Source organism: Megascapheus bottae, chromosome 10, assembly GCF_031878675.1.
Source record: "Megascapheus bottae isolate mThoBot1 chromosome 10, mThoBot2.hap1, whole genome shotgun sequence".
NCBI classification, from domain to species: Eukaryota; Metazoa; Chordata; class Mammalia; order Rodentia; family Geomyidae; genus Megascapheus; species Megascapheus bottae.
The window spans coordinates 21598666-21626086 of NC_143518.1; the positions used below are offsets into that span (position 1 = coordinate 21598666).

Consider the following 27421-nt stretch of genomic DNA (forward strand, 5'->3'; position numbering starts at 1 on the left):
GATTAGTGTATCATTCATTCTTTGGTATGTGTTCTATGCTACTGACGCAAAACACAATCAAGACCTTGACCATTAGCTTTAGGTAGTGTTTTTGTATTTTTCTGTTCATCACTTTGAGCACAGAACTTCAAAAACTTCTGTTTCTTCAGGTCATATATGCTGATAATTCCAACATCACATTCTACTGTACAATTACATTGCTGTCTAGCTTGACTTTCATAAATACTTCCACTTTTCAAAAAAAATGTTATTCATAAAGGCATCTGTAGGACATTTAAATATTTTCAGCAATATATATTTACACCACAGACAGAGAGAATAAGCAAGAGGTACGAAGAAAAATGTACCTGGGTCTTGGTCCCATGGACACCATATGGGTAAAGTTATTGAGAGAATGACCTCCATACATGCCATTTTATTATCCATATGAATATGGTTGAGCAGCTGATTTGGGGAATTTGAGTATGTACTATGTAAAGGCATCACAGCTGAAAGGAGCTAGAAGAGGCTCTTTTGTCTCTTTGAGATTCTACATAAACAGTGTTGCACACCTGCATTTTGACTGTAAAGAGTCATATGATACAAATTGTTTCACTGGTTTGTCCCCTTTAGTGCTTCTAACACATTAGATTTCAGATTTTTTTTTCCTTTCCCACTTTACAAAATATTTTTCTCTAGGAAGACTTTCTTTGTACTTGTAACTTCACTACAAGTTACGCATAGAGGATTTCAACATCTATATCTATTCATCTATTTCTTTTTGTCCCTACTCCTTTGTTTTCATTTTTTTGTCCAATTTTTTTGCTGCTGATACAAATGACTAAACAGATTTTAAAACAAAAATTACTAGGTACTTCCTTATATCTATGACACGACCTTAGGCTCTGAAATAAAGTAAGATAACTAACATAGGCTGTTTACTTTTACTGGCATATACATCAAAGAGAAAAAGATATGCAAACAAATAAAAACATGCAGAATAAGAGCACAATTTGTGAGGGAGGTAAAAATTTTAATACCAAACTATATATCCAGGAAAACCCACAAGTGGTTGAGCACCAGCCTTGTGCAGAAGCAGCTCGGGGATAGTGCCCAGGCCTTGAATTCAAGCCCTAGGATTGGGAAGAAAAAAAAAATTATAATTCTGGATCCATCCCAGAAATTCAGTGATATATCTAGGAATCTTCTTTTGCAACATCTTGACTTTTTTTTTTCTGTCAATCATGGGCTGGAACTCTGGGCCTTAGACACTGTCCCTGAGCAATTCAGCTAAAAGCTACCACACTATGTCTTGGCCACAGCACTACTTCCTATCTTGACATTTTTTTTAAGTTGTTGTACAAAGATGTCACAATTCCATTCATCAGGTTATGACTACAATGCATCCTGTTCTAAAGATATCTAATCTATTAAAATGCATTTTAAGAGAAAGGGAGAATACAAAGAAAGGAAGATGAAAAAGATACAAAAACTAATTACAAACCTTTATATGTTGGAGCAGGTGGTGCTATTGCCACTTTTCTGACTTTTGCTGTCACTGAGCTGTCAACATTAACAACCATTACTGGATGATCAATATGACCCGGATTCTGGCCCCGGCCATTTATTTCTTCTGAGTGTTCCCACTGTTTCCTGATCCGCTCCTTCAGTTTTTCCAGCTTGGCATCATGTTGTCGTCGCTTTAAAATGTCTAATCTTTGGGAATTACAAGTACTAGTAGATGATGGAGAAGAGTCTGTTAACCAAAACACTTTTGGATCAACATCAAGGTCCATCTGACTCACCAAAGGCTTTGAATTGTTTTCATTTATTTTTGCTCTATTAGGTATTTCATCCTCAGTTCTCATAGGAACTCCCATTTTAATTAAACATTCAGAATTGTGCAATGCATCAATTGCTGGGCGATCATTTAAAAACCTAACAATTGTATCATTCATGACAGATGATTGAGAGCTTTCAAATTCACAACGTATGTTCTGTTCTCGATTGCATAACATCTGGTCACCACTCTCAACCTTATCTTCGTTAACATCTATACAATATACATGCTTTGACTCCACATGGCTAGGACTTAAGTTGGAAGGTGTACCATGGATTTCTCTGTAACAAAAAATAAAAAGCTTTCAGACTATAGTTAAAACAATATTTTACCCACTTGAAATATTATTGACAAGCATAGATGAACTTTTTTCACCACAAAAAAATAAGAATGCTGGGCACGGTGGCTCACTCCTATAATCCTAGCTGCTCAGGAGGCTGAGATCTGAGGATGATGGTTCAAAGCCAGCCTGAGCACTAAAGTCCCTGAGACTCTCATCTCCAATTAATCACTAGAAAAAGGGAAGTAGGGCTGTGGCTCAAGGGGTGGGCAATAACCTTAAGCTGAAGTGCTCAGGACAGTGCCCAGGCTCAGAGTTCAAGCCCCATGACCCACAAATAAATAAATAAATAAATAAGAAAGAATGCAAAGTAATACATAAACAGCTTGATTGACCAGTTCTACAATGCATACATGTATCAAAACACTTTGTTGTTTTATAGGATACTTTATATTAATATACATGAGTTTTATTTGTCAAATTAAGAAATAAATTGGTTTTTTATTTAAAAAAAAAAAAGTAAAATCAAAAGCCTGGCTAGGAGTTTGGCCTAGTGGTAGAGTGCTTGCCTATCATGCACAAAGACCCAGGTTCAATTCCTCAGTACCTCATTAAAAAAAAAAAAGTGCTGCTGTGGCTCAAGTGGTAAAACTCTAGGCATGACAAAGCTCAAGGACAGTGCTTAGGCCCTGAGTTTAAGCCCCAAAACTGGCCAAAAAAAAAAAAAAAAAGAAAAAGAAAAAAAAAGCTTGTAATCCTAGCTACTTAGGAGGCTGAGATCTGAGGATCATGGTTTAAGGTGAGCCCAGACATGAAAGTCCACGAGATTCTCATCTCCAATTAACCACTAGGAGCTGGGAGTAGCACTGTGGCTCAGAGTGGTAAAGAGCTAGCCTGGAGCTAAACAACTCAGGAACAGTGCCCAGCCCAGAGTCCAAGCCCCACAATGGACAATAATAATAATAATAACAACAGTAATAATAATAATATATCCTTATTTCAAAAAAACACAAAAAACAAAAATAAAAAAACAAAAGCAAGCATGACTAATCAAGGGTAATAATTATTGCTCAATCAATGTTCAATGGGCCTTTCCACCAAATGGCAAATAATCAAATAACTATGTGAATATTATAAAAATTTTTTAAAAATGTAAAAGGTGTATGGAAAGTATTCTTTATAAACTACAGAGTAGAGAATCATAATGCGACTTTTGGTATTTATTTACTGTTACAAAAAAGCTGTAATGTATTCTGTATTACATCTTAAGTAATAGAAAAATTTTCTCAAATACTGGCATTTCATAAATGTAATATCTATATAACATTCCAGATTAGCAAATAGATTGAGATAGAAACAGAATGCAAAGACAATGACTATTAAAGAAATGTGGTCAGTAAATTATACCTCTCTTAACCACAGAGTACATCTTAACAGCTTTAAACCACGTAAAGTATATTTAAAAACTCAAGAGTAAGCAAAGAAAACTGGGCAGAGCCAAAGTGCATATTATAGTTTATATCCTCTGTTCATAATAACTCCTACAAAAGTATTCTTTCATATCTTATTGACACATCATTCTGACAAGGTATTTGTTTAAGAAGTAGATTATTAAAAGCCAAGTTAATAAAAATAACATAGCTATAACAGGAACATGAATAAGGAAAAATACAAAACATACATAAAGGACTTAACAGTTTGGACCTGCAATGTCTCAAACAGCAGCTGTTAAGCAAATGACACATGATTAATCCAAACTGAGAAGTGCAGAAATAAAAAAAAGAATAGATTACAAAGCTTCAGTAATATATTTTTGTGTGCATCTTCTAAAAATGTTTAAATTTTGTATGTGCTTTACCTGTACAGTTCTACTGTTAAGCTGATCTAATATAGTTCACATCAAAACATAAACCCTAAATACCATGAAAACTCTTTTTTTTTTTGCCAGTCTTGGGCTTGAGCTCAGGGCCTGAGCACTGTCCTTGGACTTTCTCAAGGCTAGAGCTCTACCACTTGAGCCTCAGCACCACTTCTGGCTTTTTTCTATGTATGGGGTACCGAGGAATCAAACCCGGCTCTTCGTGCATGCTAGGCAAGCACTCAACCACTAGGCCAAATTCCCAGCCCATCCATGAAAACTCTTAAAGTCATGAATTGAGTACAACATACTGTGGTAATTATTTCTATACTGAATATACATGAACATGTACATTTCCTACAGCTTTCATTAGACTTTTAGTGGGATCCAAACCCAGAAACCTTGAGAGCCTGTTTGGAGTCGAACAGGATGAGAAATTATTCTATTGCTGCTATCAGAGATTAGGACTAAGTACAATAACAATTCACTGTTCAATTTAAGACTAAAATTATCACGTCAAAAATTGTAAAAAGCAGCCAGGCGCAGTGGTTCACGCCTGTAATCCTAGCTATTCAGGAGGCTGAGACCTGAGGATCAAGGTTCAAAGCCAGCCTGGGCACAAAAGGACGTGAGACTCTTAACTCCAGTTAACTTCTAGAAAATGGTAAGTGGGGCTTGGCTCAAGGTAGCCAAGGTAGGGCGAAAGCCTTGAGCTGAAGAGCTCAGAGACAATGCCCAGAGACCAGGGGTAGGGCAGCAGCATTGAGCTGAAGAGCTCAGGGACAGTGCCCAGGCCAAGTTCAAGCCCCATGACCCATCAAAAAAATAAATAAAATTGTAAAAAGCATAAAACAACAGTTTATATTTTACCTTTCAATCTCAAAAGGAGAAAAAATAGACAAAATAATTTCAGTCTTTAATCATTAAATATTCATTACACAATTCCTCTACTTTTCTATAAATTTAAATTTTTTCATATTAAAATATTAGAACAAGTATTTATTGAGTAGTTACATCAGACATTAAGCTACTGCTTTGGGAAGAACACAAAATTTATGCTTATATAAAGATTAATGTGGTAGAAAAACATAGGATCAAAATATACAATGTGTAAATTCTGTTTTATTTTTGTTTTTTTGGTGCCAATCCTACAGCCTAAACTCAAGGCCTTGGGTGCTGTCTCTGAGCTCTTTTGCTCAATGATAATGCTCTACCACTTTAACCACAGTTCCAGATTTTGGTAGTTAATTGGAGATAAGAGTCTCAAGGACATTCCTGCTCACACTGGTTTTGAACCAGGATTCCCAGATCTTTCCTTCCTAAGTAGCTAGGATTACAGGCATGAGCCACTGGCACCTAGCACAATGTATAAATTCTGCAACAGAATTCTCATAATACTATTGCAACAAAGATGAATTTGGCTGAGAAAATAAAATGACAAAGTATTATGGTTTCAATATGAAATGCCCCAGAATCTTACGTTAAATTCCCTAGCTAGTGGCACTATTTCAGAAGATTCTCAAAACATTAGGATATGGAACCTAGCTAGAAGAAGTAGGTCAAAAGGGCCATGCCCTTTATGTCAGTACCATCTCACTGAATTCCGCTCTCTTCCTTGGTGCTTTCTGTCTACCAAGAAGTGAGCAGCCTAAACAGTTGAATATCCTCAACTATGCTAACAAAAATGGAAAGAATTTGTACTTTTTTTCTTTTCTTTTCTTGTCTTTTTTTTTTTCTTGCCAGTCCTGGGGCTTGAACTCACTGTCCTTGGGCTTTCCAGCAAGGCTGGCGGTTCTATCACTTGAGCCACAGCACACTTTCAGTTTTTCTATGTATGTGGTACCATGGAAATGAACCCGGGTGTTCGTGCATACTACGTAAGAACTCTACCACTAGGCCAAACTCCGGACCCAGAATTTGTACTTTCTATTTTATTAAATACATATATTAATCCTGAATACCTAAACAGCAGAATGGAGCTGTGGGCCACTAAATAAACAATAAATGAACTTAAATTTGTGAGATAAAATGCAGATGGCTAACTACAACCTGCAAAAGAAGATATAGGGCTGGAGCTGGAGTTTAGCCTAGTGGTAGAGGGCTTACCTAGCATGCACAAAGACCGGGGTTCGATTCCTCAGTACCACATACATAGCAAAAAGACAGAAATGGTGCTGTGGCTCAAGTGGTAGAGCTCTAGCCTTGAGAAAGCCCAAGGACAGTGCCCAGGCATTGAGTTCAAGGCCCAGGACTGGCAAAAAAATATCAATCTATCTATAGGTACATAGATAGATAGATATGGCTTAGGAAGAGCCAGGTCCTGCTCCATGTGCCCAGCAACAGTGCTTACCTTAGATTTATTCCCCAGCATGACAAAAAAATAAAAACAAAAAAGAATACAATAATATTTTATAATATGAAAATAGTTTTGTACAATCTTTTGTGAGGAAAAAATAACACTAATGTATTTGACTGTTAATACTTCATATAGAGAAAGTATTATCCAAGACAAAAATAAATCATGTTGCTAGTAGTGCATACTAAAATCTAATACAAAGGGCTAGCCTTTTGTATTTTTTTTTTTTAAATACTAACCTGTAAGAAGCCAAAGGTTCACGAAATTCCACACGATTGTTTTTCTTTACATTACTCTCGAGGGTGGTAGCTCTGAGAGGACTACGGGATTTCTCTTTTCGTGATTTAGAAGATTTGGAGGCTGGAACATTAATCCAAGAATCATCCAAGTATCTACCATCTGAAAGAAAAGGAATGTAGTATAAAACTTGACCTTGATTTGTCAAGTAGCTAAGAAAATAACTTCAGAAAGTGTTACTTCTTGCATCTCTAAGTAAGGAGCTGGAATACATTCAGGTTAAAGTATTGCAATCATTTAATTTATAAATTTATACTATTCTGAGCAACAAATACAAAACAAGCTATATCAGAGGGTAGGCTTGGTGGACTCATAAATCCCAGCTGTTCATGAGGCAGAGTAACCTCTGCCAAGGGATTTGATGGATTAAGGGTCAAAGCCAGCTAGAAAAGTCAACAGGGCCTGTTTTCATCAGTAATTTGGATATTATAGTAACACCTGTAATTCTAGCTACATGAGATACTGTAGGGAGGAGAAATGAGATTAGAAGCAGACCCTAGGCAAAAATATAAAATACTACCTGAAAAATAACTACAACAAAAAGGGGTTGGTATATGGCTCAAGTGGTAGAACTCCTGCCTAGCAAGCATGATGCCCAGCACCACTAAAAAAAGTTACACATAAAAGGGGCTGGGAGTTTGGCCTAGTGATAGAGTGCTTGCCTAAGACCTGGGTTCGATTCCTCAGTACCACATACATAGAAAAGAGCCAGAAGTGGTGCTGTGGCTCAAGTGGTAGAGTTCTAGCCTTGAGAAAGCCCAAGGACAGTGCTCAGGCCCTGAGCCAAAGTCCAAGATTGGCAAAAAAAAAAAGTTACACATAATATCTCTTGAAAATCACTCATTCAATTAAAAGTAAAACTGATAAGTTTTTTGTTGTTGTTTGCTTTTTGGTTTGTTTTTGTTTTTTTTGAAAGCACAGTTTAAGGGGGCTGGGAGTTTGGCCTGGTGTGCTTGCCTACCATGCACAAAGACCCCGGGGTTCGATTCCTCGGTACCACATACATAGAAAAAAGCCAAAGTGGTGCTGAGGCTCAAGTGGTAGAACTCTAGCCTTGAGAAAGTTCAAGGACAGTCAGTGCCAAGGCCCTGAGCTCAAGCCCAGGACTGGCAAAAAAAGAAAGAAAAGACAAGAAAATCACAAAATCACTGGGCACCAATGGCTAGCTACTCAGGAGGCTTGAGATCTGAGGATCATGGTTTGAAGCCAGGCAGAAAAAAAGTTGATGAGACTCTTATCTCCAATTAACCACTCAAAAACTGTTATGACTCAAAGTAATGGAGCACTAGCCTTGAGCAAAAAAGCTGGGGGAAGGGGAGAGCAGGGAGTTTGGCCTAGTGGTAGAGTGCTTGCCTAGCATTCACGAAGACCCGAGTTCAATTCCTCGGTAACACATACATAGAAAAAAGCTGGTAGAGGAGCCTTGAGAAAATCCAGGGACAGTGCTCAGGCCCTGAGCTCATGGCCACGACTGGGGGGGTTGGGGGGGAGCTCAGGGACAGCGCCCAGACCAAGTTCAAGCCCCACAATCGACAGACAAAAAAAAAAAAAAATCAAGTATGTGATAGGCAGCCAACTATTTACATTATTTACATGGTGTTAGTACTTTTACAAGTTAAAACTCTAAAATATACACATCTTGGGCCGGGAGTTTGGCCTAATGGTACAGTGCTCACCTAGCCCTGGGTGTGATTCCTTGATAGCACATACACAAAGCCGGAAGAAAGTAGTGTTGTGGCTTAAGTGGCAAGGCGCTAGCACCCCCCGGGTTGTGGGGCTTGAACTTTGGGCCTGGGTAACTGTTCCTGAGCTCTTCAGCTCAAGGCTACCCGCCCTACCTCTGGGCCTGGGTATAGTCCTTGGACTCTTCAGCTCAAGGTTACTGCCCTACCCCCGGAGCCACAGCCATTTTCTAGTGATTAATTGGAGTTAAGAGTCTCAGGTTCTTTAATGGGTCTTTAATGCCTGAGCTGTCTTTGAACCCAGATCCTCAGATCTCTGAGTAGCTGAGATTAGAGGCATAAGACACCTTGCCCAGCTTTACCTGCAGATTTTAAGAAATATGGGCCTGGAGCATGGCCTAGTGGTAGCATGATCCCCTAGCTTGCACTAAGCCCTGAGTTCGATTCCCCGGAACCACATACACAGAAAAAGCCAGAAATGGCGCTATGGCTCAAGTGGTAGTGTGCTAGCCTTGAGCAAAAAATGTCCAAGGACAGTGCCCAGGCCCTGAGTTCAAGCTCCAGGAATGGCAAAAAAAAAAAAAAAGAAGAAGAAGAAAGAAAGAGGGGGGGGGATAGGCTACATAATGTCAAAAGAAATATCAAAACTACAAACAAATGAAAACTTCCTGTCAAAGGTAATACAATAGTGCTATAGTATCTGATAAAAAAGACAGTGAACAGAGAGATCATGGAGAGCATGAGCTGCTTCATAGCTACTCAGTATAAAAGGAAAAAACTCAAATGCTGATAAAGTTTAGTTTCCAACAAGAAAAACAAACAAGTACATGGAAGGAACTATTTGAAAAAATCTGAATCAAAGCTAGCATCAAATATTCACACTTAATAGTTATATATTTGAGAGTCCCTTCATACATACCTTTTCTACTTATTTTTCGGGTAGCACTTATAGAAGATTTCTTGGCATCCATGACAGAATCAAACACAGCTGTACTTGTAGGAGCTACTTCTAATTTGTTTTCAATGTGCCTCAGCTAAAGTTCAAATAACATCACAAAACATTAGTTAATTCTGAAAACAGGTTACAGTGGTTTACAGTTATTGAAAGCTATACTGCCATAGTCATCAAAGTAGAAAAACTCAAATGTTTTCTTGTATAAATAGCTTTTTTTTTTTTCCTTCTCTGTTACAGGATTCACTATAAGTCTCGGCCTCCTGAGCAGCTAAGGTTTACAGACATGAGCCACTGCACCGAGCTCCTTTACTATTTCTGTATCAGTAATAGACTCTACACTGGTAGATCCTTACCATCCTTAGAGACTCTTAAGAAATGCCAATAGTTTTGAAAAATAACTATCAGGAATTAACTTGGCTCTAAGTGAAACTGAGGAATAAAAACTATTCCAACATTACAGATGTATATAGTCTGATATAGAAAAGAGATTGTAGGGGCCGGGAGTTTGGCCTAGTGGTTAAAGTGCTTGCCTAGCATGCATGAAGACCCAGGTTCGATTCCTCCGTACCACATACATAGAAAAAAAAGCCGGAAGTGGTGCTGAGGCTCAAGCGGAAGAGCTCTAGCCTTGAGAAAGTCCAAGGACAGTTTTCAGGCCCTGAGCTCAAGCCCAGGACTGGCAAAAAAAAGAAAAAAGAAAAGAGATTGTACATTCATTATTCATAAAGCCAAAATCTGACTTGACACTGAGACCAAATATAAATCCTTTACCTGATTCTAATAACTCAAGAGGCTGGGAAATAAAGATCACAAATTCTCTTATCTCCAACTAATCACAAACAAATAAAAAATTTAAAAGCAGAAGCGGAGCTCATGTGATAAAGTGCTAGTCTTAAAAGAGGCCAGGAGTTTGGGCTAGTGGTAGAGTGCTTGCCTAGCATGCATAAAGACCCGGGTTCGATTCCTTAGTACCACATACTTAGAAAAAGCCAGAAATGGTGCTGAGGCTCAAGTGGTAGAGTTCTAGCCTTGAGAAAAATCCAAGGACAGTCCTCAGGCCCTAAGCTCAAGCCCAGGACTGGCAAAAAAAAAAAAAAAAAGCACAGAGTTCAAGCCCCATTACCAATAAACACACACAAAAAAACCCCCAAAACTCAAACAATGAAGAAGCAGGTGATATGACTCCCTGTGACATACAAAATCAAATAGGCGTATCAGAAATGTAATGAATCCAGAACACAAATGAAAATAGGAGTATCTCCCTTTAAAGGACTATATGTCACTATGCAAAATTTAGATTCCTAATATCCAGACATGATTGGAAAGAATACAAATGGGAACAAGTTGCTCACATAGTCCTTCCATAGTATAACAAAAAATACCCAGTTACTACAGAAAGCAGAAGAGGTCACTCACAGTTCATTAAAGAAAAAGCTGATTCTTTCACTCCTCCCTTACAATAAGCGTTCTATATAGACACAAGCCAACCTCCTAAATTCATTCTCTGTTTAAATCCTCATTTCATCATACAAAATAAACACATGTATTAAAAATGAATCAGTATGTTATTTTAATCTTTTATATACCATTGTATTAGTGCTCCTGATTCCAAAAGTAGTGTCTCGTTTACATCTTTATTGCTTAAAAGTTGTACTTTATGTTCACTATATAACACATTTAACTTCTTGCCAAAATGTTTACCTTGATTCTACCTTTTAAAAAGAAAAATGCTAAAAGTCAGGTCATATGGCTCACGCCTATAATCCTAGCTACTCAGGAGGCTGAGATCTGAGAATCAAGGTTCAAAGCCAGCCCGAGCACAAAAGAACCTGACACTCTTATCTCCAATTAACCTTTAGAAAATGGGAAGTGGGGCTTGGCTCAAGGGTAAGGTGGTAGCCTTGAGTTGAAGAGCACAGGGACAACCCCCAGGCCCAGGGGTAGGGCAGTAGCCTTGAGCTGAAAAGTTCAGGGACAGTGCCCAGGCCAAGTTCAAGTCCCAAGACCCACAAAAAAAAAAAAAAGTGCTAGAGAAAAATGCTTAATCAACCAAATCTTAAAAAGGTACCATTTCAAAACAGATAAATGTAAGCTAAAATTTCTTACAGCAGCCTTGGTCTGTGAAAGTGCATCCCACGATGTGGTTATATCTGCTGGGGAAAAAAAAAAAGTGGTATTTACAGAATTAGAACCTCTGAAGATCTCAGAATGAAAGTTTTAATATACTTCCAAATTGATTCTAAGTTTTGAGAACTACTATTATGTTGAATTATTCCTTAGCAAGTGCTTTATCATATTGAACCAAAATAGGTTTTTTTCTCCCTAACTTCCATGTTTTCCATGTTGTAAACCATACCAAAATATGATTTATAGTTTAATAAGTACCAATAGTATAGCATTAGTTCTTAGGACAACTGGACTGACATCTAAAATTAAGCAGTATCCTCAGTTTACATCAATAGGCTGAACATTAAAAAAAAAAAAAAAAAAAGCGGGGGGGGGGAGGGGAGCCCGGGAGTTCGGCCTAGTGGTAGAATGTTTGCCTAGCATGCACGAAGACTTGGGTTCAACTCCTCGGTACCACATACATAGCAAAAATCTGGAAGTGGTGCTGAGGCTCAAGTGGTGGAGCTCTAGTGTTGAGAAAGTCCAAGGACAGTGCTCAGGCCCTGAGCTCAAGCCCAGGACTGGCAAAAAAAAAAAAAAAAACACAACTAGTCTTGAGCTAGGTACCAATGGAGGCTGAGATCTGAGGATCATGGTTCAAAGCCAGACCAGGCACTAAAGTCTGTGAGACTCATCTCCAATTAACCATCAGAAAACCAGAAGTGGCACTGTGGTTCAAGTGGTAGAGCGCTAGCCTTGAGCTGAAGAGCCCAGGGACAGTGCCAGGCCCAGAGTTAAAGCCACAGGATGGACCCGCTCCCCCCCCCAAAAAAAAACCACTAAATGCTAGTCTTTTCTAAATGCCAGTTCTTGGGATTTAACTTTGAGCCAGGGCACTGTTTCTGAGTTTATTTTTGCTCAAGGCAAGCGTTCTACCACTTGAACCACAGCACCACTAAGCCAAACTCCCAGCCTCAATTTCCACTTTTTCTAAGTAGTTTATTGGAGAGCCTTAAGACATTCCTGCCCAGGCTGCAATCCCAACACATGCCCAGACTGGCCTCCAACTCCTGCTCCAGTTTCCCATGTGTTGGGATTACAGATGTACATTACCATATCCAACCAAATACAATATTTTTATTGTTTTATATTTAACACTATAATATGAACAAGATTAGAAAACGATTCCAGATTCCAATATACAGGTTGAAACAAATCTAATTTTTCAATTTCAGATAAAAGCCCGTCAAATAATTTAAGGTGACACCTTTTCTATGAGTTATCCTTTTCCAGGATTTTCATTTCCTCCAAACACTCCCCATGTGACATGAGTCCCAAATCAAACTCAGAAATCTTTTGCCAAGCAGGGTGCTGGTGGCTCACAACTGTAACCTTAGCTACTCAGGAGGCTGAGAGCTGAGGATCTCAGTTCAAAGCCAGCCTGAGCATAAAAGTCAGAGTCTTATCTCCAATTAACCACCAGAAAAACCAAAAACGGTATTGGATCAAATAGTAGAACACTAACCTTGAGCTGAAGAGCTCAGAGACAGTGCTCAGGCCCAGGTTCCAACCCCACAACTAACAAAAAAAACCAAAATCTTTTGCCTACATGTAATTCAATTTTTTGATCTCTCCATATCATACCTTAGCTACCTCTAATGTCTGATTTCCTAAGATAATAGGAATCTAAATTTTGCGAAGTGACATATAGTCCTTTAAAGGGAGATACTTCTAATGTATGATCTTTAATGTACATGTTCAATTAAAATAAAATTTGGGTATCTGTGTATAGGCTTATAATTACATCAGAAGCTATATTATATTAATTATTAAGATCACAATTTAGGGGAAAAATATAAAACTAATTTTACACATACTTATCCATTTTATTAAAAGATGCTTCCTTACAAAATAGCTTACCAAAGGATCCCTTTGAAGGTAAATATTCAGGGCCAGGAGTGTGACCTAGTGTTAGAGTGCTTGCCTAGCATGCACAAAGCTCTGGGTTTGACTCCTCAGTACCACATACACAGAAAAAGCCAGACTTAGTGCTATGGCTCTAAACTTGAAAAAAAAAAACCCAAGGATACTGCCCAGGACCTGAGTTCAAGCCCCAGGACTCACCCCCCCCCCAAAAAAAAAGAAGGAGGAGGAGGAGGAGGAGGTGGTTAGCTGGGTGCAGTGGTTCACACCTATAACCGTAGCTACTCAGGAGGCTGAGATCTGAGGACCACGATTCAAAGCCAACCCAGTCACTAAAGTCCTTTTTTTTTCTTTTTTTTTTTGCCAGTCCTGGGCTTAAGCTCAGGGCCTGAGTACTGTCCTTGGACTTTCTCAAGGCTAGCACTCTACCACTTGAGCCACAGCAACATTTCCGGCTTTTTCTCTGTATGTGGTACTGAGGAATCGAACCCAGGTCTTCGTGCATGCCAGGCAAGCACTCTACCACTAAGCCAAACTCCCGGCCCAGTCCATGAGACTTTTATCTCCAATTAACTACTAGAAACCGGTAGAGTGATAGCCTTGCTGAAGAACTCAAGGACAGCGTCCAGGTCCAGAGTTTAAGTCCACAACTGACCAAAAAAAAAGATTAAAAATTACTCTGTGTAGCCAAGCGCTGGTGGCTCACACCTGCAATCCTAGCTACTCAGGAGACTGAGATCTGCGGATCACAGTTCAAAGCCAATGACTTATCCACTTTTTTAATTGTCAGGGCAATGTATAGAGGGGTTACAGTTACATTCACCAGGTAGAAGATACATTACTTCTCACACAGTGATACCCCTTCTCATGTTTTTGTCCCCATTTCCTTCCCTCCACCTTCTCCCAATCATCTTATTTTACCCCTTCCCTTTCCTATTTCAAATAAACAAATAAACATATATACAATATACCAGGTAACAAAGTCAGATACAATAACAATATGAGATTAACCAAAGGGCAAATAAAGAGAAGAGAAATAACATAGTTCATTAAGAACAATAATCACACATGATAAAGCTCTTGTTTGCATTTCCTAGAGATACTTTCATTTACTCTCTTCTTTTTTTTTCTTCTGGTTGTGAGGCTTGAGCTCAGGGCCTGTCCCTAAGCATCTCTGTGCTCAAGGCTAGCACTCTACCACTTGAGGCACAGCACCACTTTTCTGTTTATGTGGTGTTGAGGAATCAAACCCAGAGCTTCATGCATGCTTGGCAAGCACTCTACCACTAAGCCATATTCACAAACTCTCCACTCTTTCTAAATCAAAATGTATGTATAATTTTCATTTACAGATTAACCCAGAACTTAATATATGAACCTAAAAGTTTTTTTTAGAGCAGGGTTAAAGTAAGAGAAATAGAAAAGGAGAACCATTCCCTATTCTCTATGCAGAAAGCAAGACTTCTAAGTTTAATTTTTAAAAACCATACCTTGAATAGTATCCTTGCTTTGAGAATTCCTTGGATTTCGTAAAGGCACCTCTTTTAATTTGCTGCTCCTCATTTTGCCAATTTACCTGTAATTATATCATCATTATTCACTAAATACCAGTACAATAGCATTAGCACAAAAATGTTCTGACATCATGATCTTCATGAAAATTATGAAAGAATTTTGTCACCTCTAAAATATACCTTTATGGGTTTGGGAGTTTGGCCTAGTGGTAGAGTGCTTGCCCTAGTATACATGAAGACCCAAGTTTGATTCCTTGGTACCACATACACAGAGAAAGCTGAAAAAGGTGCCTTGGTCAAGTGGTACAGTTCTAGCCTTGAGAAAGCCCAAGGACAGTGCTCAGGCCCTGAGTTCAAGCCCCAGGACTGGCAAAAAAAAAAATAGATACCAAGAGATAGATCTTTATATGCTCATAAGTATTCCATAATCCAATAATTTTTATTTTTCTTTAGAAAACTCAGCAAAAATAATAATTATTAAAAATTAGGGGCCAGGAGTTTTGCCTAGTGGTAGAGTGCTTGCCTCGCATGCACAAAGACCAGGGTTCAATTTCTTGGTTCTACATACATATAAAAAGCTGGAAGTAAGGGGGGGAAATAAGATGATTGAGAGGGAAGAGGAGGGAAATGGGGACAAAAGCATAAGAAGGGTTAATCAATGTATGAGAAGTAATGCACCTACTACCTGGTGAATGTAACTGTAAACCCCTCTATCCATTATCCCGAAAATAAAAAATTCATAGAGCTCAAATTATAGAGCTCTAGCCTTGAGAACCCAAGGACAGTGCTCAGGCTCTGAGTGCAAGCCCCAGGACTAGCACAAAAAATATATATATATATATATATGTATATATACATATATATGTACATATATGTACATATATACATATATACATATATGTATATACATATATATATGTATATACATATATATATGTATATAATTAGCTGGTGGAGACAAAAACATAAAAAGGGATATCAATGTGTGAAAAGTAATGCATCTACTATCTGGTGAATGTAACTGTAACCCTTCCATACATTACCTCAATAATAAAAAATAAAATGGAAAAAAATTAGCCAGGTGCTGGTTGCTCATGCCTGAAATCTCCAATAACCACCAGAAAACCAGAAGTGGTGCTGAGGCTCAAGAGGTAGAGTGCTAGCCTTGAGCTAAAGAGCTCAGGGACAGTGCCCAGGCTCAAAGTTCAAGCCCCACAACCAAAAAAAACAAAAAAAAAAAATATATATATATATATAAATTATATTGTGACTATTTCATAGTACAATGCCATCAGGATGGCTACTATTTAAAACACATACACAAAAAGTACCAGCAAAAATGTGGAAAAATTAGAGCTTTATAATGGTGGGAACTTACAAACAAACAATCAAGACAGGCACTGGTGGTTCATGCCCTTAATCTTAGCAACCAGGAAGTTGAAATTCAAAAGACTGAAGTTCCAACCCAGGAAGACAGAAAAGTCTATGAGACTCCATCTCTAATTAACAACAAAAGGCTAGTCTGGAGATGTAGGTCAGGTAGTAGAGTGCCAACCATGAGTAAAGAGGCTGAGTAAAAGCAGAGGGCACACTGAGTTTAAGCGCTGGCACTGGAGTGGGATGAGGGAAGTCAGTCTCCTATGTAGCCAGGATTATAGACATAAACCACAGGAGCCTGGTTACTCTTACTATCTTCACAGTATAAATCTCAACATGCAAAATGCCTTTTTCTAGCAATTGCAAGTATCAACAAGTCAATCACATTAAAGTCATTCAACATCACTACTTGCAGTATAAAAAAACTACTTTCTCAGACAACTGTATTAAGAAACCTCATAGTCAATTTGATTCTATAGCTACATAGAAATTTGAAATTATTTCTTGGACATTTTGACTGTCTTTTGCTTATAAAACTATTCAAGTAGATGGACAAAAATGAATGACCATTGACTTTCTGTCCACTTGTCTTTATATTTCTAAAAGTTAACCTTTCCTCCTCTACCACAACCACTACAATAACAATAAAAAGTTAACTTTTCAGTAATATATTATTTTGTGTAGAAAAGCTCAAAGTTGTTGTCAGTGTAGATTTTATATTCAATCAGTAAAACATTACCTTTGTCCCTAGAAAAATGTTTTAGTATTCAATTCTATTTTGTATGATTTATCTTACTTTATTGCATCTGTCCTATTCTTTTAACTGAGGAATATAACAATGTGGACAGAGAATATATGTATGATTATAACAAAGGATGTATTAATTCCATTGGAGAATATCTGTTTAGGTTCCCAGGAAGTATATCCTTAAGGATTCCATATTAATTACAATATGTCTAAATGAAGGACAGAGAAATTAGATAATTTTGAGTCAGAAACACTAAAGTCTTCAATATACCAACATACAAAGCTTGCATTCTGTTATTTAGTAATAAACTTGTCACAACTCTCAGCTTTCATTCTGACAAATAACCTTGGTTCTCTGTACAAATGCTTCTAAGAATTAGACCAGAATATCTAGTTAACAGTGTGTGTGGGGGGAAGGTTGGGTGCAGGTCCTGAGGCTTCAACTCAGGGCCTAGGTATTATCTTTGAGCTTTTGTGCTCAAGGTTAGCACTATACTACTTGAGCCACAGCTCCACTTCTGGCTTTTGGGGCTCATAATTGGAGATAAGAGCTCAGAGACTTGGCTGCCTACATTCATATCAAACCACAATTGTCACACTTCAGCCTCCTGAGAAGCAAGAATTACAAGCTACAGCCACCAATGTCTTTTTAAAGTAATTTTATGAATTCCCCCCCCCCTTCCGCCAGTCATGGGGCTTGAACTCTGAGCCTCAGAGCTCTTTAGTTCAAGGCTACTACCCTACCCCTGGGCCTAGGCGTTGTCCCTGAGCTCTTCAGCTCAAGGCTACTGCCCTACCCTTAAGCCACAGCATCACATCACATCACCTCCCATTTTCCAATGGTTAATTAGAGATAAGAGTCTCACAAACTTTAGTGCCTGGGCTGGCTTTGAACTGTGATCCTCAGATCTCAGCCTCCTGAGTAGCTAGGATTATAGGCACTCAGGAAAGGGGTGACGTCTTCTACAGTCTAGTGGACTACATTATTTCTTGAGACTTATTGTCTGTCAACATCTAATTAAATGTTCTTCAGTTATCCACAAATAGACTTTCCTCTTTATTATGCTTTCTTTAGCTTGAACTCAGTGCCTAGGCACCATCCTAAGCCATAGGTCCACTACCAGTTTTGTGGTGCTTAATTGAAGTAAGAGTTTCACAGACTTTCCTGGCCAGGCCTGCTTCAAATTTCTGTTCCTAGTAATCTGTATCTAAGATTACAGTAATAAGCTACAGGTGCCCAGCTTCTTCATTAAGTTTTAAATTTACTATATATACTTAAGGCAAACAACTATGTACTCAACCCTCCACTTAATAAACACTTGCAAATTTGACAAAAGCTTCTTGTGGACTTTGACTCAAATCTATCCTTACTGTGTCCAGAACATAATACCATTATCCTAAACCTGGTATCATGTACATTTTTCTTTAACATATTCTCAAAAGTTGAGGCATGTTACCTCAAATCTGTAATTCTAACTACCTGGGAGGTAAAGGTTGGGAGATTACGGTTCAGAAAGGCCAATCTAGAGGTAAAAAAGAAGTTCTTGGGATTCCACTTCAACCAAAGGCTAGGTAGTTGGCCATGGCTGTTAACTCAGCCAACACAGAGAAACTTAAATGGGAAGTATACAACCTAGGCCAGCCCAGAACTAAATCAGAACACTATCTCAAAGGAACTAATGCAAAAAGGTGTTAGAAGTATGGCTCAAAGTGGAAGAATACCTGTCTAATCAAGCTTGAGACTCTGAGCTCAATCTCTAGTACCATTAAAAAAAATTTTTTTTTAATTTATGGGTATCCATTTTACTGAGTCTCAAACAACTGATCTCAAATTATATCTTATCGGCAGTCTTGAGCTGAAGAGCTCAAGGACAACACCCTGGCCCAGAGTTCAAGTTCCACATCGACAAAAAAAAAAATCAAGTCTTATAATGTTATTGAAAAGACCAGTTAAATGAAAATCCCTAGGAATCTCGTATGGATGTCAATCAATGTGTCTGCCTAATCCACAAGACCTCACCCACTTATAACTGACAGTTTAGAGCAGTCTAGTCCTTGGCAAATAGGATCACACAGAATTTTGGAAATGGAAAACTAATTAACTGAATTGATTTGTGAGGAGCTAAACTGAAAATTCATGATGAAAGAAATGTCAAAGAAAAATAAAAACATGCGCCTCAGAGAAAAAGTCTTAATCATGACAATTTTCTAGTTCCTCTGGTATCAGTCAGTACCTTATTCATTGATGAGTGCCTTATTTTTTGTCTTTATATTCCTTGAAACTTCAGAAGCCTTCTGAAATTTTTTCCTATTAACTGAGCTACCCTAAAAGGAGATGGAGGGCTGGGCTCAGTGGCCTACGCCTGTAATCCTAGCTACTCAGGAGACTGAGATCTGAAGATCATGGTTTAAAGCCAGCCCAAGCACCAAAAAGTCTGTGAGACTATTATCACCAATTAACTTCCAGAAAATTGGAAGTGACCCTGTAGCTCAAGTGGTAGAAAGAGATCCTTGAGCTGAAGAGCTCAGGGATAGCGCTCAGGCTCAGACTTCAAGAGCCCCACGGTCAACCAACCAAAACAACAACCAAAACAACAACAACAATAACAACAACAAAAGCAAAAACACACAAAGAGAAAGCTGCTTTTCTTATTTATTTATTTATTTATTTATTTATTTATTTATTTATTTATTTTGGTGGGTCATGGGGCTTGAACTAGACCTTGGCGCTGTCCCTGAGCCCTTCAGCTCAAGGCTACCACCTTACCCTTGAGCCAAGCCCCATTTCTGTTTTCTAGAGGTTAATTGGAGATTGGAGATTAGAGTCTCAGGTCCTTTTGTGCCCGAGCTGGCTTTGAACCTTGAACCTCAGATCTCAGCCTCCTGAGTATCTAGGATTACAAATGTGAGCCACCAAGTCACACAAAAGTTGCTTTTCTAATTAATCTCTCTCCATCCTTTATCTCTGATCAAAGCATCAATTTTAATCTAAATTACTATTAAAGTCTTATACTGCTCTTAATCCATTCACCATATTGCAACTAAAGTTATTTTTCTAAAACAGAAACAAACATTTCAGTGTTTATAAATGCTCAGTAATCTTTATCTATAGGATAAAGTTGTAAAATGAATCATATGACACTTGAAATCCCTCATGACATCAATTTTCAGTCTTTGCCCCTTGCAAGCTTCACTGTTTACCAACTGTTCCTATCATATACAACTATATCTAGCAAGCATTTTCCAAAATGCCAGAAAAATGTGTTATTTCCCTATTTTTTTCCTTAAATTTTCTCTACAAAGAATGTCCTTCAAGGCCAAACTTTAATGTCATCTCCTGTCTTTTCAGACTGCACTAATGAATTACTATTTCATCCTTCCTACTGTTTGCTTTTTAACAGTATACACACATATACTATACATGTACACATACATAAGATATTCAATAAATTGTAAGTATTAATGCTCACAATCTAGTAGATACACACATAAATTAATGATATATTACATGATTAGGCCCATGGTAAAGTAACAAATAGAAGACAAGTATCAGATAAGTATCCCAAATTTAACAACTAACCAAATTTAATTTAAAAAATATAAGTGCTGGAACCTAAGTACCAGCTGAGGCAGTCAGCCAATGGCTCACACTTGTAATCCAAGTTACTCAGGAGGCTGAGATCAGAGCATCATGGTTCAAAAGCCAGCCCAGACAAGAAAAGTCATTAGACTCTTATCTCCAATTAATCACCAGAAAACCAAAGTGGCACAGTAACTCAAAGTGGCAGAGCACTAGCCTTGAGCAAAAAAGTTCCCACATCCTGAATTCAAACCCTAGGACTGGTACCAAAAACAAAACATAAAAAGAACCCCCTTCATACTCCCATTGCTGGATCAGGAGTTACCTTCCTTCCACAATCAGGAAAAATCTTTTTTTCAATGTCATCTTTGTCATTTATTTATGTAACAAGTATCTACTGGGTGCAAAGCGTGTAATAGGAATGCATAGTGCTATGTAGTGGGTATATAGTAACACAAAAAACAAAACAACTCTGGTCATCAGGAAGTCTAAAGGATTATATTGAGCAGATATTGTAAATGGGTTGAAAATAAGGTATTTTTAAGAAGGTACCTGCTACACACATAACAAAAAGAACTTACTAACCTGAGAAGTAAAGAACAGTGTGGCATTTGAGCTAAGATCAAAGTATATATAAAGATTTTAGCACCTAGGGCTGGAGGCTCATGCCTGTAACCCTAGCTACTCAGGAAGCTGAGATGTGAGAATCCTAGTTTAAAGCCATCCTGGGCATAAAAGCCCATGACTCTTTTTTTCATCTATTTTTTATTATAATTAATAGAAGGGTTTACATTATATTCACCAGATAGAAGGTACATTACTTCATATACATTGATACCCTTCCTTATGTCACGGTCCCCATTTCCCTGCCCACCTTCCCCCCCACCCCCCGCCGTTCATGTTGTTTTCCCCCCTTCCCTATCCTATTTCAAACAACCAATCAAGCATATATACAATATATCAGATAACAAGGTGAAATACTGTAACAATATGAGCCAAGGGACAGCAAAAGAAATGAGAGATAACATAGTACATTAAGGACAACAATCATTCATCATATGGCTTTTGTTTCTATATATTGGAGGTCCTTTCATTTAGCATCATACTATATGGTCTTATGTATCTAGGTTTTGTTCTATTGTAAATCTCTGCTAGGACAGCCCAAGGTTTCTACTGATTATGACAAATGAGGGAAACCACTGAGCCTATATTCCTTTGAGTCTGGCTTACTTCACTTAATATGATTTTTTTCTAAGTCTTTCCATCTCCTTACAAATGGGGCAATGTATTTCTTTCTGACAGCAGCATAGAATTCCATTGTGTATAAATACCACATCTTGTTGATCCATTCATCAACGGAGGGGCATCTGGGTTGCTTTCATATCTTTGCTATGGTAAATAGTGCTGCAATGAACATCATTGTGCTAGTGGATTTAGTATGTCCTTGTTTCTGGACAATTGGGTAAATATCAAGTAGTGGAATTGCTGGGTCATAGGGGAGCTCTATGTTTAGTCTTTTCCATACACTTTCCATAGTGATTGAACAAGTTTGCACTCCCACCAACAGTGGGCTCCCTCCTGGCCACATCCCCTCCAGCATATGTTGTTATTAGATTTCTTGATCCTGGCCATTCTAACTGGAGTGAGGTGGAATCTTAGAGTTGTTTTGATTTACATTTCTTTTATGGCCAGAGATATGGAGCATTTCTTCATGAGTCTATAAAGCCCGTGACTCTTATTCCCAATTAACCACTAGAAAACTGGAAGTGGTACTGTGGCTCAAGTGGCAGAGCACTAGCCTTGAGCTGAATAGCTCAGGGATAGGGCCCAGGCCCAGAGTTCAAGCCCCACAACTGACAAAAAAAAAAAGATGTTAACTAGGGTAAGCAAAAAAGGACTTTCAAAAATTAGGACCACAAGATGAGGGGTGGGGGAGGGGGGAAGGGAAATGGGGACCATGACATGTGAAAGGGTATCAATGTGTGGGAATTAAGGCACCATTTATCTGGCAAATATCATGTAACCCTTCTATTAATTACAATAAAAATATATTTTAAAAAATTAGGACCAATATATGGAAAGGCCCTGAAGCAAGAATGACAAAGTTTAAGAAAACAAAAAGTAACCAAGCATGTCATGATAGTGGTGCCTGTCTACAATCCGAACATTCAGGGAGCCTTAGACAGAAGGAAGATTTAGTTTGAGGTCACCCAGGCTATACAGTGATACCCTGTCTAATAATAGTAATAGATAAAAAGACAAATAGACAAATGGAGCTAAAAAAGGGACAAGAACATACAGGATCTCTGACATAATTATACTTACAGATCTTTTTTGATTGGAAGAAATGCTAGGACTAAACATAGGACATTACACATGCTAAGTATGCACTATACCTGAGCCACTTTCCCAGAATCCACACTTACATTTTCAAAAGTCTATCATTCTTTTCTTATATCCTTACCATAGTCTTCAGAAACAGACAGCATCTACACGACTTTACTGTTCTTTGTCTATAAGGTTCTTAAATTTACTCAAATTTAAGAATGTATTTTTCATTTTATTTTATTCTACAGTCCACTTTACAACTGTGTTAACTTGCAACTTCTATATAAACAAATGATAGCCAGGTGCTGGTGGCTCACACCTGTAATCCTAGCTATTCAGAAGGCTGAGATCTGAGGATCTCAGGTCAAAGCCAGCCTGAGCAGGAAAGTCCATGAAGACTCTTTACCTCCACTTAACCACCAGAAAACCAGAAGTGGAGCTGTAGCTCAAAGTGTTAGAGCAATAGTCTTGAGCACAAAAGCTCAATGACAGTGACCAGGCCCAAGCCCCACAACTGAACAAAAAAATAAAAAAGAAAAAGGAAAAAAAAAAGAAATACAGATTAAAAAGCAGACACATCTATAACCAAATAAATAACTTTAAAAACTCAATTACTATCTGATAGACAACGAGCTACACTTCAAGAACCACCATAACATAAAAAAGACCACACTTGCCAAGCACAGTGGCTTATGCCTGTAATCCTCGCTACTCAGGAGGCTAAGATCTGAGGATCAAGGATCAAAGCCAGCCCAGGCACAAAAGGACCTGAAACTCATCTCCAATTAACCTCTAGAAAACGGGAAGTGAAGCATGGTAGGTATGCCTGAGCTGAAAAGCTTGGGAACAATGTCCAGGCCCAGGAATAGGGTAGCCTTTGAGCCTTTGAGCTCAGGGACAGTGCCCAAGCTGAGTTCAAGCCCCACTACCCACCAAAAAAAAAAAAAAAAAAAAAAAAACCCACACAAGATTAACATCAACCAAGAAATGAAAAAGGATTACATTTACTGCTTAACTTTCCTATCATGCAGGCTTAGAATTTACAAATGCAGAGAATGGGAAAAGAATGAAACAAGCAATCACTAGAGAAATGGAGCAATAAGAATACTTATTGAATCTCTGTGGGGTCCAGAGTGTAGCCTACTGGTAGAGTTCTTGCCTAGTATGCAGAAAACCCTGGGTTCAATTCCTTGGTGCCACATACACAGAAAAAGTCAGAAGTGATGCTATGGCTCAAGTGGTAGAGCGCTAGCCTTAAGAAAGCTCAAAGACAGTGCCCAGGTCACGAGTTCAAGCCCCAGGTCTGGCAGAAGAAAAAAAAAAAAAACTTCACTTGTTTCTAATTTCCTCACACAGGTTCTCTTAAGAAATCTCACATTCAGGCCAGGAGTTTAGCCTTGTGGTAGAGTGCTTGCCTAGCATGCACAAAGGCCCAGGTTCATTTCGTTGGTACTACATACATAGAAAAAGCCAGAAGTAGTACTGTGGGGCTCAAATGGTAGAGTTCTAGCCTTGAGAAAGCCCAAGGACAGTGCTCAGGCCCGGACTTCAAGCCTCAGGACTGGCAAAAAAAAAAAAAGAAACCTCACCATCAATTATAATCAATTATATATTTCTCTTGTACCTCCACTCTCCTCCCAGTAGGAGATTCCTTCTATCAGCATTTATATTTTATCACATATTCTTAAGAAAAAAAAAAGAATCTCTCCAAAAAGTCTTCTACATAAAGAATGAAGACACTCAATATTCATTTAAAGATAATTTTTAGTGACACTTCAAGTAACTACAGTATTGTTACTATCTCCATTTCTCTGCCAAAACCAAAGACCAAATCTTTGTCAACATTCAGTTTACTCTCAAAATAGATCAACTAAACAATTTCTCTCCCAGATGTATTCAGCTGACAAATTTGTCCCTGATATAATGTAGTAAAAGGAAAATCATACTAGTCAAAACATCTAATTAGTCAACAGGAAATTCTTCTGACATATGTAATAACTTAAATCATAATTTCCAAATGTATCATACTATACAGATTTGGTTAACTATGAGTCTACATAGTGTGAACTCTTTTCATGATCTTGCACTTTGTTTTACACTTGTTGATAAGGGTATATATGTATGAAGAGGTAGAAATAAAAGGTGGAAACACAGGAGAAGCTGAATTATATACAGCTCAGCAAATCAAGATATACAGCATATCCAGTCTAAACTACATACTGCAAAATATGCCATAAAGTTTGAATACACTGGTCTCTAACAATTTCCAAATAACCAATAGTTAGTTGATGGTTAGTGCCTATGATATCAAAACTTTTATTTCCTAGAAGGAGAAAAATTTTAAGAATTTGACCTGCAGGGACAAATTGTTGCAATTGATTTTTCAAGTACTCTTTTTTTCCCCTGGCTTTTATACTCTGATTTTCCTTCTTTCCTAGTTCTTATTCTCGTCTCCTTTGCTACTAGTCTTTCTCTTACTAGCCTTTAAATCTTGAAGCTCAGGGGAGTTTGGTATTGTTTTTCCCTTTTTTACACTATTCTCTCCCTGGGTAAAGATCTTTACCCAAAGAGAAAAAAATACCATAAAACATCTATATATAACAAGATTACCAAAACTTCAGCCCAGATCTTACCTCTAATATCCTTACCTGCATATCAAACTACTTATTCAGAAATCTCAAAGGCACATCAGATTCAAAATCTCCAAAAGCCAACTCATGATGATTCCCTAAAAAAAAACAAACAAAAAAAACAAGCATCCAGTTGTGCAACTGGATGACTGAGATAGTCATAAGCCAAAACTGTCTAAGACAATTTTTACTCTGAATTTATAAGCTATGCCCAACAGTTCTCAAAGTGTTTCCCAGGGATCTTTCAGGGTCTCTAAGATCCTTTCAGGGGAATTTTTTAAGTGAAAATTATTCCCATAATAATATTAAAATGACTTTCCCTTTTTCACTGCATTCTCTCAATGTATAAGGAAGTTTTCCAAAGACATATATCACAATAGATTGAATGCAGCAGATAAGAAAATCCAGATACCTTCTATTAAGCTAGATACTTTTAAAGGATTTGAAATATGAGACAATGCTACTTTTTTCACTAAATACTTATTTTCAGAAATCATTAATATTAACATAAAGAAAAAGGTAGCTAATGCCTGTAACCCTGGCTACTCAGGAGGCTGAGATCTGAGGATTGAGGTTCAAAGCCAGTTAAGGCACAAAAGTTCATGAAACTCTTATCTCCAATTAACCACCAGAAAAACAGAAGTGGCCCTGTGGCTCAAAGTGGTAGAGTTCTAGCCTTGAGCTAAAGAGCTCAGGGACAGAGCCCAGGCCCAGAGTTTAAGCCCCAAAACTGGGGTGGGGGGGATGGGGGAGGAGGGAATCAATAAAAGTTCTGTTGAATCCTAAAAATCCTCATTTCCAGCTTTTTTGTTTATATGGTACTGAGGACTCAAACCCAGGGTTTCATGCATGTTAGACAAGCAGTCTACCATTTAGCCACATTCCCAACCCTAAAATGGCATTTTAAAATAGCTAATTCTGGCTGGGTGCCATTGGGTGTCATTGGCTCACGCCTGTAATCCTAGCTATTCAAGAGGGTAAGATATGAGGGACTTAGTTCAAAGCCAGCCCACAGAGAAAAGCCCCCATGAGATTCTTATCTCCAATTAACCACTCAAAGACCAGAAATGGAGCTGTGACTCAAAGCAGTAAAGGACTAGCCTTGAGCAAAAAAGCTGAAGGATAGCACCCAGGCCCTAGTTCAAGCCCCACAAATGATAATCAATTAATCAATCAATCCTCAAATTCTTGCTGGGTGTAGGTGGTTCATGTCTAAATCCTACCTAGTCAGGATGATTAGTTCTAAGAATCCCTGTTCATAATAAGCCCAGGCAGATCAATCAATGAGACTTTTATCTCCAAATAGGAGGGGTAAATAGTCAAAAGCGGAGGTATAGCTTAAGCAGTCAAACACTGTGAGCAAAAAAATCCAAGCAAGGCCAAGATGGCTGAGTTCAAGCTCCAGTATCAGAAAGATGGAAGGGGCGGGGGGAAGAAGCCAATTCTCAAATACCCTCTGATAGCAAATTTTCCATTCACAGGAGCTATTCCCCACAGATTTTGCACAGTACTTGCTTCTTAATGACAGCAACTCCCTCATTTTGAAGACACATTTTCATAAAAATAAAAGCATGCCAGGCCGGGAGTTTGGCCTAGTGGTGGAGTGCTTGCCTAGCATGCACGAAGACCTGGGTTCGATTCCTCGTTACCACATACATAGAAGAAAGTGGTGGTGAGGCTCAAGTAGTAGAACTTTAGCCTTGAGAAAGTCCAAGGACAGTGGTCAGGCCCTGAGCTCAAGCCTAAAACTGGCATAAATAAATACATAAATGCTAAGTTCATGAATACCACACCAAAGTAGTGGCTTCTTTTTTTTTTTTTTTTTGCCAGTCCTGGGCTTGAGCTCAGGGCCTGAGTACTGTCCTTGGACTTTCTCAAGGTTAGAGCTCTACCACTTGAGCCTCAGCACCACTTCTGGCTTTTTTCTATGTATGTGGTACCGAGGAATCGAACCCAGGTCTTCGTGCAT

General features: G+C 38.3%; 1 protein-coding gene across 5 annotated transcripts in view; it reads right to left on the minus strand.

Moving 5' to 3' along the window:
• Positions 1-27421, minus strand: part of Cep350 (centrosomal protein 350) — a 127955-nt gene that overhangs the window by 92973 nt on the left and 7561 nt on the right. For 3 of the 5 annotated variants that reach the window (XM_090340321.1, XM_090340319.1, XM_090340323.1), the window contains exons 2-7: positions 25471-25550; positions 14767-14852; positions 11354-11400; positions 9212-9326; positions 6553-6712; positions 1484-2100 (exon numbers count right to left, since the gene is read on the minus strand). In XM_090340321.1, coding sequence (XP_090196447.1) covers positions 1484-2100; positions 6553-6712; positions 9212-9326; positions 11354-11400; positions 14767-14839 — 1012 coding nt within the window. In that variant the 5' untranslated portion in view covers positions 14840-14852; positions 25471-25550. Of the gene's footprint in view, positions 1-1483; positions 2101-6552; positions 6713-9211; positions 9327-11353; positions 11401-14766; positions 14853-25470; positions 27218-27421 lie in introns of those variants that run through there. The other 2 variants (XM_090340324.1, XM_090340320.1) reach the window with 2 other exon arrangements.